General features: G+C 39.7%; 1 protein-coding gene across 1 annotated transcript; it reads right to left on the bottom strand.

Annotated features, from left to right (window-relative positions):
* Window positions 1–941: 941 nt before the first annotated feature.
* LOC127331127 (putative F-box protein At3g44060) lies at window positions 942–3,587 on the bottom strand. The gene is made up of 4 exons (XM_051357199.2): window positions 2,775–3,587; window positions 2,512–2,646; window positions 2,107–2,423; window positions 942–1,300 (listed from the first exon to the last, which is right to left on the bottom strand). Coding segments are annotated over exons 1-4 (1,266 nt in total). The 3' UTR covers window positions 942–1,299.
* Window positions 3,588–19,183: the final 15,596 nt, after the last annotated feature.

Here is a 19,183-nt window from a genome sequence, read left to right as displayed (position 1 = left end):
GTGCAAAATAAAAAATAGGGATCAGAAAAACCATGTATGTGCAGCTCTCAATCACACCAAAACACATAGAAAATTCTATCCTTCCACACTAACCACCCAAAATAACATTATTATATTAACCGAGCGAGATCTAACTTCAGGTCAAATATCAATCCCTGCGGCAGGGGCAGTGAAAAGTCTCTCCCAAACAAAGCTAAAGTTTACCTTAATTATTTGATGAAAGACACAGTTTCAAGACAATAAGATACAACATATTATGTCCATAAAAATTACAAAATATGACAGTGATCAAAACACATAATACGGTGGAGTGTCCAAACTGACCAAAAACTGTAAAGCTTACCAAACAAATGAGAATAATACTTGAGGCTAACCATACACATCAATTATCATGCACAAGTCCTGTGAATGTGATTCACCTAAAGACCAGTAGACCACTAATATTTAGCTACTGAAAACACCGAGAAGGGGTTCTCATGAAATTCACAGGTCATTGCTTAATGATCTGAATGCTTGAGAACTATTTGCAAGTATAGCCTTTTTGCTATTACCCAGAATGTCATTTAACTGAAAGCATAATACAGAGTCTGGATTTTTTTATCTAAGAAGACCGATGCAATTTGTCACTTGTGCCATGTAGCGCAGGGAGAAATTAAATGTATGCAGTACGAACTGTAAACATTCTGATCATAAGTTGGACAATACAAAAGAAATCAAATTCTGCAATGAACATCCTTTGATTAATTCTGAATATGTAAATGCCCTGGCACAGTTTTCGGAACACAAAGCAACATGAGAGTCAATAGAAGTAGATGCTGTTAAGGTTCAAGGATAGTATAAACTATAAAGAAACACTAATGCACAAGACCACGTAGAGTTCGAAGAAAACACAAACAAGATAAGCAACAAGAACTCACCAAAAGAACAAATCCAGCCTCAACATCTATATATGCGCAAATGGACCAGTTAAATCTAAATCACGAAAATGGTTCATATACCAATAATTGTCGACAAATCAATGAGTGGTAAAGTAAAACGGGGCATCACTGGAAACCCTGTTGACTAGCTGAAGCTACCTGTGATGTTCTGCCAAAAATTCCTCATTGTTATTCCTGGTTCTGATGCCAAGCGTCATCAACTCTAGCAATCTCTCATCCAAGACAAAGAATGCAACAAAGTTAATTTGCCACTCGATGCCCCGATACCTTTCCAACACTGCTATCTTCAAACAAGTGTCAAGACATCTGATCACTTTCTAGTGTTTACGACACCACAAACTGTTTGGCCTTAATTCAGATGTCTGAAAAGAACATAGGAAACATAAAACAAAGATTAACCACCTCCGTAGAGACAGTGAATGTTTATCTTCATTACTTGAGTAAAAGAGGAAGTTCCAGAAGACAGTAATATAACATGATATGTCCATGAACATTGACAGTTATCAGAACACATATTACATTAGTGATTGTCCAAACTGACCAAAAATTGGAAAGCTAATTCTCCAAACAAACGAGAGAAATAACTAAAGCTAACTGTATGTATCACTTATCATAAACACATCATGTGAATGTTATTTGCCTCAAGGCCACTCAAATTTATCTAGTACCATGCTCAGAAAAGGTTAGCTTGAAATTCATAGGTCATTGCTTAATGACCTCAACACTAGAGAAGTATATCCAAGAATGTAATAGTGGATTTGTCACTTGTGTTGTTCAGTGCTAGGGAAAATTGAGCTAATATATGCAGTACAATTCTAAAAATTCTAGATAATAAGTTGCACAGCACAAGACAAAATCAAATTCCAGAATATTAGATAAAAACATCCTCAAAACCATTAATTCGAAACAACTAATCCCCTAGCACATATCTCAGGGACATAAAACAATTAGTACGAATTTTAGATAGTAAGTAGGAGTTGATGGTGTAAAGGTTCCACGATAACATGGATAGTACAGAAACACTACAAACACAAGAACTAATAGAGTCTGAAGAAAATACAGACAAGATAATCGACAAAAGAACCAATCCAGCTTTTCAACATCTATATATATATATATATATGCGAATGGATCAGTTAAATACAGTTCACGGAAGTACTTGATATACCAATAATTGCGTATATATCTGTCAGTCGTAAAATAAAACCGAGAATCTATGGAAACCCTGTTCTCTAGCAGAAGCTTCCTGCGTTGTTCTGCCAAGAACTCCTCAGAGTTGTCCGTGGCTCTGATGCCAAGTGTCATCAACTGTAGCAATCTCGCATGTAATACAAAGAATGTCAGAAAGCTAACTTGTGACTTGGTGCCTCGATACTGTTCCAACACAATTGTCTTCAGAGGGATGTCAAGATATCTGATAAGCTTCTGCTTCTTGCGGAGACGCCACACATTTGTTGGCCCTGATTGAAATGAGTGAAAAGTGCACTGACAAAGATAAAAATAAAAGTAAAATGAGAATTTCACAACATAAGAGATGGACAGAGCAGTTGAAGTACGAATGAAGAATCCTCACCTCGATGTATAACTTCTCCAAACACGGAAAGAATCCCATCAAGTTAATCACTGTATCCAAACTAAGAATATGCATATCAACAGCCAAAATCTTGACAGTCGGCACCACCGCCGTTAGGCTATCAACGCACAATCCCTTCAACAAGCATGTAGGAAAACATCAGGCAATAACAAGTGCAGAAGAAATGTAACTGATTGTACACATGAATGCAAGTCAGAAGCCTCGTAAAAGGAACAAGTCGGAAGGCATTGCTACAATGCTACCTTTATAACCGCTGAGCCAAACGAGATTTTGGTGAAGTTGGAAAGGTAGCGCAGGGTCTCCAGTTTAGGTGCGGAGATCACCGATATATGGAGGTTGTCACCACTTTGATCAAGATGGAGCAGCCTCTTAAGACATGGGGCATTCTCAATGACGAGTTCCCCGAGCTTGAGCTCATTGTACCCTGGACAGTTAACATCCACACCTATGCTTCTAAGGCTAAGGGAGTTGATCCGCATGCAACTGAAGCCAGAACTGCAGTTAATCAGCAAGCACTCCAGAGTTGGACACCCGGCAAGCATGTGATGCAGTGAACATTCCGAGATTCTGACCATTTCAATTGTGAGCTGCTTAAGCTGGGGGAACCGAAGCCCTTGAAGGGTGGTGTCAGGGAAGTTGCATCTTGTAATGGTGGCAACATGAAGGTTGGTGGTCGAGAGGCAGGAGATTGGTGCGGGCAATTGATACCATAGGCAGTAGGATAAATCAAGCTCTTGCAGATTGGAGAGGGCGGCTGATCGGAGCCACTCGTCCATGGTAGCGTTCATCTGGAGCAACTCATACTCGGTAGCAGTTAGGTCCTTGAACTTGTATATGAAGCGTCGGCCGGGCCCTGGGTGCGAGGTAAGGATGCGTGATACGACACCATGTAGTTGAATCCGACGCTTGACGAGGCCACGGCAGTCGAGGTTGAGAGGGGAGGAGCGCCAGAGGTGGCGCCACCAGGAGGCGAGGATCTGGGTGCGCGCGCCGTCTTTGGTGGGGAGAAGGGTGATGACTTCACCCGCGTCTGCGCTTCTCCTTCGCCACTTCATCACTGCGAATTCGCCGCCGCCGCACCAATTCGTCACCGGCGGCGCTTCTTTCCGCGCTCCCCGAGGTCATCGTGCCTGGATAAAGCGTCCCTGAGGTCGCCGCGAGCGAGCCACCGCCGCCGCACCTCTTGCGTATGTTAGCATATTGTATACCGTCGGATCTAGTTGATGACCATTTAGCTATGGGAGAGAGTCAATCCATTGAGTGTGTCAAACGGTTTGCCGTTGCAATTGTGCGCGTGTTCGGCACCAGCTACCTGAGAGCACCCAATGCTGAAGACACAGCTAAGTTTTTGGTTGATAACAAGGCTCGTGGGTTTTCAAAAATGCTTGGCTCTATTGATTGTATGCACTGGAGTTGGAAGAATTATCCAGCAGCTTGGTATGGACAATTTAAAGGGCGCACAAGAAGGATTCCACTATCATCCCCGAAGCCGTGGTAGATTAGATTATGAGACTTGGATTTGACATGCATTCTTTGAAATTCCTGGGTCGTGCAATGACATCAATGTTGTTCAACGGTCACCACTTATGAACAAGATTGCATTGCGTGAAGGGCCACAAGTAGAGTTTAAAGCATAGGGCCACAAGTACAACTATGGCTATTATATTGTTGACGGCATCCACCCAAGGTGGCAAACATTTGTGAAACCGGTGGCCAAACCCAAAGATAAGAAACAAACTCAATTTTACAATGCACAAGCGGCGGCTAGGAAAGTTGTGGAGAGAGCATTTGAGATTTTGCAAGCCCAATTTGCTATAGCGAGAGGACTGGCTGGATTTTGGGACGAAGATTGCCTTTGGTACATCATGATTGCTTGTGTCATCATGCATAACATAATCATAGAGGATGATCGTGGCAAATATGTGGACTACTCCTTTATTGACTTGGTAGGGGTTCCTGTGCAAGTGAAAGTGGCGTGTTTCATTGCTTCATATCATGCCACTCGGTCCAATTATGCGCATGATGAGCTTCAAAAAGATCTCATCGAGGAGTGGTGGAAGTGGAATGGCAAAAGTTCTACATGTTGTTCATTTGTTAATAAATAATAATTTGTTGTAGTGGTGATGAAAAACTTGTTATACTAGATGATGATCCCCCGCGTATTGCTGCGAGAAACCACCCTCTCTTGTCCGCTACGATCCGTTCAGTTCTATTATTTTATATTCTTGATTTATCCAATTGTTTAATGAATTATCCATTATTGAATTATAATATACTTAATTGATGTTTGAATTTGAAATGAATTCAAACATAACTTGTTTGAATTCAATCATGCAACTTAAGTTGAAAGGTGGATTGTGTAGGATAACGTTGCATAGAAAACAAAAAAAATTCCTACCGCGAACACGCAATCCAAGCCAAGATGCAATCTAGAAGACGGTAGCAACGAGGGGGTATCGAGTCTCACCCTTGATGAGATTCCAAAGCCTACAAGATGAGGCTCTTGTTGCTGCGGTAGACGTTCACTTGCCGCTTGCAAAAGCGCGTAGAAGATCTTGATCACGATCGCTTCCGGCGCCACGAACGGGCAGCACCTCCGTACTCGGTCACACGTTCGGTTGTTGATGAAGACGACGTCCACCTCCCCGTTCCAGCGGGCAGCGGAAGTAGTAGCTCCTCCTTGAATCCGGCAGCACGACGGCGTGGTGGCGGTGGCGGTGGAGATCTCCGGCAGAGCTTCGCTAAGCATATGCGGGAGAAGTGGAGGAGGAGAAGAAGCTAGGGTTTGGGGAGAGAGGGGGGTTGGGCGCCGGCCCTCTAAGGGGTGCGGCCAAGGCTGAGCCAAAGAGTGGCTGCCCCCCTCCCTCTCCTCCTCATTATATAGGTGGAAGCACCAAGAGTTCTAGTCCAAGTCTTCGAATAAGACCCCAACACTAAAACCTCCCATATGTGGGAAACCTACTCAAGGAGGGAGTCCTACCCAAGGTGGGACTCCCACCTTTCCTTGAGGTGGGTTGGCCGGCCACCCTAGGGGAGTCCATCTTGGACTCCTCCCCTTTAGGGTTGGCTGGTCATGCAAGGTGGAGTCCCTCCGGGACTCTTCTTTCCATGGTGATTTCTTCCGGACTTTTCTAGAACCTTCTAGAACCTGCCATAAATGCACCGGATCATTTCCAAATTTGGAATATGACTTCCTATATATGAATCTTATTCTCCGGACCATTCCGGAACTCCTCGTGATGTCCGGGATCTCATCCGGGACTCCGAACAAATATTCGAACTCCATTCCATATTCAAGTTCTACCATTTCAACATCCAACTTTAAGTGTGTCACCCTACGGTTCGTGAACTATGCGGACATGGTTGAGTACTTACTCCGACCAATAACCAATAGCGGGATCTGGAGATCCATAATGGCTCCCACATATTCAACGATGACTTTAGTGATCGAATGAACCATTCACATACAATACCAATTCCCTTTGTCATGCGATATTTTACTTGTCCGAGGTTTGATCTTCGATATCACTCTATACCTTGTTCAACCTCGTCTCCTGACAAGTACTCTTTACTCGTACCGTGGTATGTGGTCTCTTATGAACTCATTCATATGCTTGCAAGACATTAGACGACATTCCACCGAGAGGGCCCAGAGTATATCTATCCGTCATCGGGATGGACAAATCCCACTGTTGATCCATATGCCTCAACTCATACTTTCCGGATACTTAATCTCACCTTTATAGCCACCCATTTACGCAGTGGTGTTTGGTGTAATCAAAGTACCTTTCCGGTACAAGTGATTTACATGATCTCATGGTCATAAGGACTAGGTAACTATGTATCGAAAGCTTATAGCAAATAACTTAATGACGAGATCTTATGCTACGCTTAATTGGGTGTGTCCATTACATCATTCATACAATGACATAACCTTGTTATTAATAACATCCAATGTTCATGATTATGAAACTAATCATCCATTAATCAACAAGCTAGTTAAGAGGCATACTATGGACTTCTTTGTTTGTCTACATATCACACATGTACTAATGTTTCGGTTAATACAATTATAGCATGATATATAAACATTTATCATAAACATAAAGATATAAATAATAACCACTTTATTATTGCCTCTAGGGCATATCTCCTTCAGTCTCCCACTTGCACTAGAGTCAATAATCTAGTTTACATTTGTAAAGATATAACACCTTGGCCTTCTGGTGCTTTATCATGTTTTGCTCACGGGAGAGGTTTTAGTCAACGGATCTGACATGCTCAGAAACATATGTATTTTGTAATTCATTTGCGTCTCAACGCATCACTCATTTCCAAATGAGTCGGCATTAAATATGTTTGATCTTCTGGTGGAACCTTGATTCCGCGGTCTGAAATATGTCACTAATATTGTCACACACAATATAGCTTCAAAGTTCTGACTCTGTCGAAACTACACCAAGTTCTCAAAGAACCTCTTGACTTTAACATCCTTTGTCATTGTCAAAACAATGACATATTCTGCCTTCTTTTGTAGAATCCGTCATAATATTTAGAACTCTTCTAAATCTAGCATAGACAACTTCTAGCTTATTTGTGCTATCTTTTAAACAACACTTAGTCTAATTTGAGATTGAAATTATTTTTATATGTGACAAAACAAATATCGGTGCAACATCTTACAGCGATTTGTTTGTCATTTCCCATATAAAACTATATATATATATATCCTTAGTTCTTCTAAAGTACTCAAGAATATTCTTACTGTCATCCAATGATCATCATATGAATCATTCTGGTATATGCTCATAACACTTTATAGCACATGACATCTGATTGTGTACATATTATTCGTGATCTATAATCACTCATGTGTTTTTACTTATTGAGTGTCAAATACACTCAAGTCTTGTTAAAACTTAACATGACAAGAATATTTTCTTAATATTTCTATATTGAACTATTTCAATATCCATTCTATGTACTTTGACTTAAACTTATTTTGTGTTTCAATCTATCTTCATAGATCTTGACACTAAATATGTTTCAGTCCAAATCCTTTCATTGAAGTTAATTTTCAATGAAACCTTTTAATCAAGTATATAATTACATCATTTATAACCAACTATATGTCATCTACATAAGTATTATAAATATGTCTCAGCGCTCCCACTTAATTTCTTGCAAATGCAAGCCTCTTCATCGTCTCTGATGAAATCAAAAACTCTTTGACTATTTCATCTGGTGAAGATTCAACTCCGCGATACTCACTTCATTCAATTGAAGTTTGTATACCTATCTAGTATTCCACGGACCAGCAAAACTCTTGGTTGTATCTTGTATACACCTTTTAATACATACTTCTGATAAGTAATGTATTTTGCCATCCTACTAGCATATCTCGTAAAAGAAATATGTAGTGATTACTAGAATAATCCACATAGACTATAAGCATTGCTACGGAAGATCTAATCTTATCGTAGTCAACTCTTTGAACTTTGTCGTAAACAATTTTTCGACAAGTCGAGCTTCTTTAAGGATATTCCATCCAAGTCCATCAATTTTATAGATCCATTTACTTTCAAAAAGTATTTATCTATCTTGGATTTCATGGCATATAGCCATTTTAACGGAGTCAGGGCCCATCATAACTTCTTTGTTTGTAGTTGGTTTATCATTGTTCAAAATCAATCCTTTGTCCACAAATCATTTATTTGATCACAAAGTAAACCATACCTACAAGGTTCAATATGTACTTCGATCTCCATGGCTAAAACACTTTGTAGTCATGGGAGCCATGATCGTCGTGGCCACTTCCGAAACCAATTCCGATGCTGTGCTACTCTGATCATTATGCTCAGTTTCATAAACCTTATCAAATTATATTGTCCTCTGATACGTCCAAAACGTATCTACTTTCCCGAACACTTTTGCTATTGTTTTGCCTCTAATTTGTGTGTTTTGGATGCAACTAACACGGACTAACGCTGTTTTCAGCAGAACTGCTCTGGTGTCTCGTTTTTGTGCAGAAATCCAACTTTCGGGAAAAACCTCGGAATTTATGCAGAAGGCCCTATTTTCCCAGGAAACTAACGGAGCCAGAAGGGCAATTGAAGTGGAGGCCCGAGGGCCCCACACCATAGGGCGGCGCGGCCCAGGGGGGGCCCGCGCGGCCTGTGGTGTGGCCCCCTCGGCCGGCCTCCGACGCCCTCCTTCGGACTATTTATCGGCCTCGACCTAAAACGCACGGGGAGAAGTCGAAGTCGCCGTAAACCCTCCGTAACGCCGCCACATCGCGAAACTCCGTCGCGGGAGCTAGAAGTCTCCGTTCTGGCACTCCGCCGGGACGGGGAATTGGAGGAGATCATCGCCGCCATCACCGCCAACGCCTCTACATCAACCAGCCATGTTTCCCCCATCCATGTGTGAGTAATTCCCCCGCTGTAGGCTGAAGGGGATGGTAGGGATTGGATGAGATTGGTCATGTAATAGCATAAGATTGTTAGGGCATAGTGCCTAGTGTCCGTAGTTGGTACTTTGATGATATTGTTGCAACTTGTTATGCTTAATGCTTGTCACTAGGGCCCGAGTGCCATGATCTCAGATCTGAACATGTTATTGTTTCATCAAGATAATCATTGTTTATGGTCTTACCTATAAGTTGTATACACATGTCGCCGTCCGGAACCGATGGCCCCGAAGTGACAAATCGGGACAACCGGAGGGAATGGTAGCGATGTGAGGATCACATGTGTTCACGGAGTGTTAATGCTTTGCTCCGGTACTCTATTAAAAGGAGTACCTTAATATCCAGTAGTTTCCCTTGAGGCCCGGCTGCCACCGGCTGGTAGGACAAAAGATGTTGTGCAAGTTTCTCAATGCGAGCACGCACGACTATTTATGGAACACATTCCTATTGATTGCTTTGTACTTGGACACCGTTTTATTATTATCTGCAAATGCCCTGCTATGATTGTTACATGAGTTTCTCTCATCCATGCAACGCCCGTCATCCATCCCCGTGCCTCTGATATTTTAATCTCGCTGTTTACTAAAATCACTACCGCTTTGTCTCTGTTACTCTGCTGTTATTTCACTACTGCTATCGCTATAAACCTGTTATTATCGATAAACCCTTGCGAGCAAGTCTGTTTCCAGGTGCAACTGAATTGACAACTCCGTTGTTAAGGCTTCCAAGTGTTCTTTGTCTCCCCTTGTGTCGAATCAATAAATTGGGTTTTACTTCCCTCGAAGACTGTTGCGATCCCCTATACTTGTGGGTCATCAAGACTATTTTCTGGCGCCGTTGCCGGGGAGCATAGCTTTATTTGGAAGTTCACTTGGATTAATATTGTTCGCTGCAAATTCTCCATCATGGGTAAACCTCGCGATACTAAGATCGCCATATTACCATCCACTACAAGAAAAGGTACAATTCTGAATACCTCTGCTGCTCTTGATTCACCATCTGTGATTGATAAACTTGTTTCACCGCCACATGCTTCGCATGCGGGTACATCTGCTGAATCTGAACACTCTCATAATATTTATAATGTTTCTGCTGTGCTTGATGATAGTGGTTCATTGGGATCTTTTCTAGATGCTACAATTGCTAGGTCTAGACAAATTGAAAATACTGAAACTCCTAATGCTACTACACCTGTTAGTTCACCTGAACTTGGTTATTTTAGTGATGATCCTGAGGAAGATTATGTGGAGCTTAATGATGATTTTATTGAAAAATGCAATGCTACTACTGATGCAAGAAAAATTAAAAAGTTGCTTGCAGAACATGCTGTTAGATATAAACTGTCTCCTGATCCTAAGTTTGCCACATCTCCTATAAACATTAGGGATAAAGATTATGATTTTTCTCTTGATCTATCTCATATAGCTATTGTTGAGAAAACACCCTTTTGTGGTACTGAAAAAGAAAGTGCTGTTGAACACATGGTGAGCTATCTACTCTTAGTAGCTTGTTTTACGATGATGTTAAGATGCGTACTTACTTTGTTGCTAAAATATTTCCATTCTCATTAAAGGATGACGCTAAAACTTGGTATAATAATTTGCCACCTAATTCTATTAAAAGTCCGAAAGAATTGCTTGATGTTTTCTTCCGCAAATACTTTCTGCTAGTGCTCAACATATTGCTTTGCAGAGAATTTATAATTTTAATCGGGAGATGAAGAGAAATTGCACGAGGCTTGGTCGAGATTCTGCTCTCTTATTAGAGCTCGACACGAGCATGATTTGGAAAAGCATGATTTACTTGATATATTTTATAGTGGACTAACCATTGAGTCTAGGGCATACCTGGATAGTTGTGCTGGTTGTGTTTTCAGGAAAAGAACTCCAGGGCAATATTTGAAGAATTATTGGCTAAAATAAGCCGGAATCATGATGATTGGACTACGCTGAACCGACTCCAACTCCAATATTGAAGAAGCGGGGTTTAATTAAATTGAATGATGAAGATATGAGGGAAGCCAAGAAGTCTCTCAAGGAGAAAGGTATTAAATCTGAAGATGTGAAGAATCTACCTCCTATTGAAGATATATGTGAGATAATTCCCCCTTCATCCATGATTGAGGTAAACTCCCTTCAACACTTTACTAGGGAAGATATTCCGTATTCGAAACCTCCTGCACAATGCTTAGATGAGTTTGATAATTATATTGTTAAGCAAGAAAATTTTAATATGAGAGTAGAGAATCATTTAATGGAAAATTCTCAAGCTATTAGTGAATTGCATGATATTGTGGAGAGAACCTCCAATGATGTTAAGATGCTTGTTAAACATTTTCAAATGATTCAAACTCAAATTGATCAACTCACTAAAGTGCAAAATGACTTGTTAGGGAATAATTCTGAAGAGAAACATGCTTATGAAGTAACAACTAGAGGTGGTGTCTCTACCCAGGATCCTCTATATCCTGAAGGGCATCCCAAAAGAGTTGAACAAGATTCTCAACGCATTGAACCTAGTGCTCATTCTAGGAAGAAAAAGAAGAAGAAACATAAAAATGTTGTAGAATCCTCTGAACCTGTTAATGATCCTAATAGTATTTCTATTTCGATGCTGAAACCGAAAGTGGTAATGAACATGATAATGATAATGATAATGATAAGAATGATACTCCTGATAAAGAAGAGGTTGAAGAAGAACCTGAAAAGCATGCTAAAAATAAAAAGTACACTAAAGAAGATTTTATTGCTGAGAAACATGGTAATGAAAGAGAACCTTGGGTGCAAAAGCAAATGCCTTTTCCTGCTAAGAAATTAAAATCAAAGGAAGAAGAACACTATAATAAATTTTGCGATTGGATGAAACCTTTATTCTTGCAAATCCCTTTGACTGATGCTATTAAATTGCCACCTTATTCAAAGTATATGAAAGATATTGTTACTAACAAAAGGAAAATCCCCAATGAGGAAATTTCCACTATGCTTGCTAATTACTCTTTCAATGGCAAAATTCCAAAGAAGTTGGGCGACCCAGGTATACCTACTATTCCTTGTTCTATTAAGAATAATTATGTTAAAACTGCTCTATGTGACTTGGGAGCCGGTGTTAGTGTTATGCCTTTTTCTCTTTATAAGAGACTTTACTTAGATAAGTTGATACCTACTGATATATCTTTGCAAATGGCTGATAAATCTACTGCTATTCCTGTTGGTATATGTGAGAATGTTCCTGTTCAAGTTACTACTAACTGCTTGATATTAACTGATTTTGTTGTGTTGGAAATGCCTGAAGATGATAATATGTCTATTATTCTTGGGAGACCTTTTCTTAACACCGCAGGGGCTGTTATTGATTGCAATAAAGGGAAGGTTACTTTCAATGTTGATGATAGGGAGCATACCGTTTATTTTCCCAAGAGGATTGAGAAAGCGTGTGGAGTTAATACTATTTCTAATGTGAGAACTATCAAAGTGGGAACTATTAATTGTCCTATATATGAGCCTAAGGAAGAATATCAAACTCTCGTGATTGGATCCATATCAATACAATTCAAGGTAACATGATTGATTTGAGGTTTATTTCTTCTTATGCTATGTAAAATTTATTTGGTGGCAAGACTTGATCAACCTTGTTAACGAATACTTTTTATATGCATAGAGGAGGTAAACAACATCTCTTTCTTCCTCCACTTGTTTTACTTACTGTAGCAACCTCTCCTTATCTTTATTTTATTGCAATGTTGTGCCAAGTGAAGTCTCTAATTGAAGGTTGATACTAGATTTGGATTTCTGCGCAGAAACAGATTTCTATCTGTCACGAATCTGGGCTGTTTTCTCTGTAGGTAACTCAGAAAATTATGCCAATTTACGTACGTGTTCCTCAGATATGTACGCAACTTTCATTAGTTTTGAGTTTTCTGATTTGAGCAATGGAAGTATTTATTTAAAATTCGTCTTTACTGGCTGTTCTGTTTTGGCAGATTCTGTCTCTATTTTTTGCATTGTCTCTTGTGGACTTTAAGCGAGCTTTTCTAGACATAGAGAGCTGTAGCTAATGTTTTATTGAGTTTTTGCAATGTGCCACTACAGGACCAAGGTGGATTCAAATTTTTTGAGTACTAACCCCTCTAATGAAGTTTATGAGAAGTTTGTTGTGAAGGAAGTTTTCAAGGGTCAAGAGAGGAGGATGATATATGATCAAGAAGAGTCAAAAGCCTAAGCTTGGGGGGAGGTATACCGGCATCACTCATTCTTTGCATATTATGATTGCTGGATACTTGTACATACTTGTTTTGTTCGTTTGAGTGGTTTTCTAATGAGAGGAAGATGATATTTGGGGAAATGCTGCCTGAAAACAAATTCTGGAACGTTACTGTAAAAATCGTCAAAAATAGCCAGAGCGTCATTTTGAGCTGCAAATTTTTTTGTAGGTTCCCCAGGTTGTTATCTAACTTTCATTAGTTGAACACTTTTCGATCTGAGCAACGTAAGATTTTTGTTAAAATCGATTTCTGTACTGCTGTCAGGTTTTGGCAGATTTCTGCCATTTCGCTTTTCTGTGTTTCTTTTAGTTTGCTATTTCTTGATTTCGCTTTGTTTCCTTCCCAAAACACAAAAAGACCAAAAATATTTCTGTTATTTCTCTTCACCATTTGTTTGCTTTAGTTTCTTGCATTTGTTTCACTTTATTTGCTATTGCTATTTTGCTATAAGAAAACCCAAAAAGATTTTGCTTTGTTTGTTTGTTTCCTCTTGTTCTTATTTGCAATTTGAAAACACCAAAAATATTTGCTGTTCTTCTCTGGTTTGTAAAGTTCTTTATGAGTTCAATGGTCTTCGGTGGCTGGAGCGTGGTTTTCATTTCATATTATCCAAGCTGCACAAGTGAAAAGGCAATAATGACGATCTACGACAATCTGATTGTGGTGAGAGGCTGGTATGAACTCTATTTGTTTTCATTTTTGTACATATACTCATCCATGTGAGCATGCTTAGTTGGTTCATGTGAGGTATATGTTATTTGGGAAAGTCTAGTAGTTCATGACCTCTCATGTTTAGCTCCAATTTATTAATATGAGTAGCATGTCATGTATGTTTGTTTGCATTGTTTTATTCATAAGTAAGTATGACATTGTGGTATCCTCCTCTGAATAATTCATTTATATCGACTTGGCACATGCTCACGCATGCATATGACTGAACAAAAAGTCAATTAAGCCTCGATGATTTATATTGCTTCAGAGTTCTTGTATCACTTTTATGCCTCCGTTAATTTATTTTGCCGCAAGCATGATTATGACAGTTACTGCTCTCTTGATTTGTCGCTCCCTAGTCTATTGCTAGCCTTCACTTGTACTGAGCGGGAACGCTGCTCGTGCTTCCAAACACCTGAAAACCAAGTTGTTCCAAAAGTGTCCACCATAAATACCTATGCATGGCATTTCAAACCATTCCAAGTAAATTCTCATGCGCTACCTTTAAAACCTTCAAAATGCTTCTCAATTTGTGTTTATGTTTCATAGCTCATGAGGAAGTATGTGGTGTTTAGCTTTCAACCTTGTCATTTACTTTTGACGGACTCTCATATGGACTAGTGGCACATCCGCTTATCCAATAATTTTGCAAAAAGAGTGGCAATGGGATTCCCGATCCAATTAATTAACTTAAATAGACACTCCTCCATGGTTTGTGATTGTTGGACGGCACCCGAAGGATTCGGTTAGCCATGGCTTGTGTAAGCAAAGGTTGGGGGAGTGTCATCATCATAATAAAACCAAAATAAAAAGGCACTCCTTCATGGTATGAGATTGTTGGCGAGGCACCCGAGGATTCGGTTAGCCATGGTTTGTGAAAGAAAGGTTGGAAGGAGTGCCAAATAAATATGCAATAATTCATGGGAGCCGCTCTTGAAAGTCCGGTTGGCGAGGTAGTTAGTGTACCCATTACCATTCGTTGACAACAACAAACACCTCTCAAAATAATTTTACTCTGTCTTTATAAAAATGAAAAGCTCTAGCGCATGTTAATCCCTGCTTCCCTCTGCGAAGGGTCAATCTTTTACTTTTATGTTGTGTCTCCATTATTTCTTTGAGCACTATCTTGCGAGCACAACTGTCATTCTTAGTACAATATGCTTGTCTCAAAATATGATTGATTGTGGTATAACTTTGATGCATTTATCTTTTGACAATCACTACTTCTAGTCTTTCTATGAACTCCGGAGGTGCTAGGGCATTTATGTTTTGCCAACCAAATACGGGCCAGCGAGATACCACTTTATCATACTCTCTTATGAACATTGCAATCTTGCTTATACACATGATTCATGATGCTTCTTATTAATTGTTGGTACCTCTCCATGATTGACATAGCTGTTAGATGATCTTATTTGCATATATCTCATTATGAACTGCTCGAGTACTAGCCATAGCATGAGAATATATACATCATATGAGCAAATGTGTTCGTGAAAGTTCTTTTATCGCTCAGTTGTTAACTGAATTGCTTGAGGACAAGCAATAAGCTAAGCTTGGGGGGGGGGGGTTGATACGTCCAAAACGTATCTACTTTCCCGAACACTTTTGCTATTGTTTTGCCTCTAATTTGTGTGTTTTGGATGCAACTAACACGGACTAACGCTGTTTTCAGCGAGAACTGCTCACAGTGTCTCGTTTTTGTGCAGAAATCCAACTTTCGGGAAAAACCTCGGAATTTATGCGAAGTCCCTATTTTCCCAGGAAACTAACGGAGCCGAAGGGCAATTGAAGTGGAGGCCCGAGGGCCCCCCACCAAACGGCGGCGCGGCCCCCCGGGGGGGCCCGCGCGGCCCTGTGGTGTGGCCCCCTCGGCCGGCCTCCGACGCCCTCCTTCGGACTATTTATCGGCCTCGACCTAAAAATGCACGGGGAGAAGTCGAAGTCGCCAGAAACCCTCCAGAACGCCGCCACATCGCGAAACTCCGTCGCGGGAGCCAGAAGTCTCCGTTCTGGCACTCCGCCGGGACGGGGAATTGGAGGAGATCATCGCCGCCATCACCGCCAACGCCTCTACATCAACCAGCCATGTTTTCCCCATCCATGTGTGAGTAATTCCCCCGCTGTAGGCTGAAGGGGATGGTAGGGATTGGATGAGATTGGTCATGTAATAGCATAAGATTGTTAGGGCATAGTGCCTAGTGTCCGTAGTTGGTACTTTGATGATATTGTTGCAACTTGTTATGCTTAATGCTTGTCACTAGGGCCCGAGTGCCATGATCTCAGATCTGAACATGTTATTGTTTCATCAAGATAATCATTGTTTATGGTCTTACCTATAAGTTGTATACACATGTCGCTGTCCGGAACCGATGGCCCCGAAGTGACAGAAATCGGGACAACCGGAGGGAATGGTAGCGATGTGAGGATCACATGTGTTCACGGAGTGTTAATGCTTTGCTCCGGTACTCTATTAAAAGGAGTACCTTAATATCCAGTAGTTTCCCTTGAGGCCCGGCTGCCACCGGCTGGTAGGACAAAAGATGTTGTGCAAGTTTCTCATTGCGAGCACGCACGACTATTTATGGAACACATGCCTATTGATTGCTTTGTACTTGGACACCGTTTTATTATTATCTGCAAATGCCCTGCTATGATTGTTACATGAGTTTCTCTCATCCATGCAACGCCCGTCATCCGTCCCCGTGCCTACAGTATTTTAATCCTGCTGTTTACTAAAATCACTACGCTTGTCTCGTTACTCTGCCTTTGTTATTTCACTACTGCTACTGCTATAAACCTGTTACTACTGATAAACCCTTGCGAGCAAGTCTGTTTCCAGGTGCAACTGAATTGACAACTCCGTTGTTAAGGCTTCCAAGTGTTCTTTGTCTCCCCTTGTGTCGAATCAATAAATTGGGTTTTACTTCCCTCGAAGACTGTTGCGATCCCCTATACTTGTGGGTCATCATCCTCCCACTCAAATACTTCACTAGAAACAATTTCTCGGAAATAAGAAACATTGACAAACACTTTTGTCTTTGTCTCGTAGTGGGAAGAATTCCCAATTAATTCTCTGGGATAACCAACAAAGACATTTATCCGATTTTGGTTGTAAATTTTTAGACCAAAATTTAAAGAAAAGACTATTAGGGTTTATACCCATACCATAACTTGTATGGTGTCATTTCAACGGATCATGATGATGCTCTATTCAGTGTAAAAGCGGTAGTCACTAAAGCATTATCTACAAAAATATAATGGCGTCATAATATTTTATCTCATCATTAATCCAACAAGGTTTGGATACATCTCTTGGATACTATATCATCATTATGATTCTCCAAGAAATGTGAGTTGTAGAACAATTTCATGACTCTCTTAGATGTTCGCTAAAACTCGTAATTCAAATATTTTCACCATGATCCAATCATAGATATTTGACTTTTCTATTACGATGATTTCTACTTCATGCTGAAATTTATTTGAATCCATTCAAATGTTTCAAACTTCTTCTTTATCGAATATATCCACATATATATACTCAATTCATTGTTGAAAGTTTTCATGAAGTAGATGAATCTCCCGCACACAACTATGCTCAGTGAACCATATACATCATTATGTATTTTTCAACTAAGTTTGTTGTCCGTTCAATTCTTGGCCTATGAACGGTATTTTAATCATTCTCTTTAGAAAAGATTTGCAAGCGCCAAATGATTCAAAAATCAAATGACTCCAAAAATCCATTTGCATGGAGTTCCTTCATGCATTCCTTTCTAACATGACCTAAATGGAGGTTCCACAAATAAGTGGAATTCAAATCATTTGCCTTATGGCATTTTAGCGTCAGTTTTATGTATGTGTGTTTCACCATTAAGATTTATAATAACTTATCCATCGTACATGGAGTAATGTCATAATTTGAACAACTCATTGTTTTCATTTGACCAGAGCAAAATAACAATTATTAAGTTCTTTATTATAAATTCTAAGGGCTAGATAGAATGTCAACGACGAACATAATAACACTTTATTTTGTTCTAGACGTGCATTCCTATCATATTCCTTGTCAGTCACTTAGGCTATTGTATTCTTGTATTGCGTTGTTTTGTATGACACTTCATACCAACCAATATGGTACTAATACCCAAGAATTTCATTGTGTGACTTAACTAGGAATACAACCATAACATGTATATCATTTATATACACCTGAGCTAGACTTTCTAGTCTTTTCTTTTCTTTTTGCCAAAATATCTTTTGCAGTTTCTCTTTTAGCTTTCCTCATTGTTCAGAAAAACACTTCAACATTAATAACTTCTAGGTTTGTTGGTCAAATACCAATAACCTTGAGGTTCTTACTTTGAAGTTGATCATCATATGACAAGTGTTCCAGATTTCATTATTAGTAACTTTGTAATATGATGAACAATTTCACACATAATTTTATCCATCATATCATGACGACTTTCCGAGACCATGTCTGTACATGCTAGGCTCGTAAAGTTTTAACCTTGGTATTTGCATGTGCAAATCTAGCTTGCACCCGTTGTATGCACACGTAGAATCTATCACACCCGATCATCACGTGATGCTTCGAAACGACGAGTTTTAGTAACGGTGCATATTAAGGATGGTCACTTCATGGATATGCGAATATCGTTAGTGCCCCAATAGTTGGAGGATTGTGACGCCTTGCGTCTTCAACCTTCGTACATTCCCATAAAACTTATGAGTTCATGTAGTCTCACCAAATTATATTCTATCATCTTGCAATAAGGTCTTAGATATCACATATATCTCATACCTTGATTATTTCTGAAAACTAAATTTTCAGCTCCTTACTTTTCAAACAGATTTGAACTTCAAGTTTCACGGAGACAAGATAACTTTAGGTACTAATTGAAACCATAGCTCTTTGAATCAACAATGTGAGGTTTACTAAAAGTTTGCAATAGGACTTAATCAATTCTTGATTCTTTAATAATACGGTACCAATCCGTAAAGTTTCTTGTCAGATTTTAACAGTATTTCTATCTCAATTATAAGACTAGCGCATAGTAGTAAACGGATGCCAATACTACAAAATTAATTCAAAATACTACTCAGACTATGTTTATGATAATTAGTTCATATTTTAATCTAATTACTTATGAACTCCCACTTAATACAACATCCCTCATAGTTGTTAAGTAGTACACGATCCA

This window comes from Lolium perenne, chromosome 1, assembly GCF_019359855.2.
Source record: "Lolium perenne isolate Kyuss_39 chromosome 1, Kyuss_2.0, whole genome shotgun sequence".
Lineage (NCBI taxonomy): Eukaryota > Viridiplantae > Streptophyta > Magnoliopsida > Poales > Poaceae > Lolium > Lolium perenne.
The sequence above is the reverse complement of the archived record's forward strand: the minus strand, read 5'-3'. Positions and strand labels throughout refer to the sequence as shown.

Excerpts from the sequence above, each read along its gene's own strand:
- LOC127331127 (XM_051357199.2), bottom strand. The coding sequence starts at position 3,587 with ATGAAGTGGCGAAGGAGAAGCGCAGACGCGGGTGAAGTCATCACCCTT. Across the intron at positions 2,647-2,774 it reads TTGGCTCAGCGGTTATAAAG|GGATTGTGCGTTGATAGCCT; the intron begins GTAGCATTGTAG and ends TGCTTGTTGAAG. Across the intron at positions 2,424-2,511 it reads TGGAGAAGTTATACATCGAG|TGCACTTTTCACTCATTTCA; the intron begins GTGAGGATTCTT and ends TATCTTTGTCAG.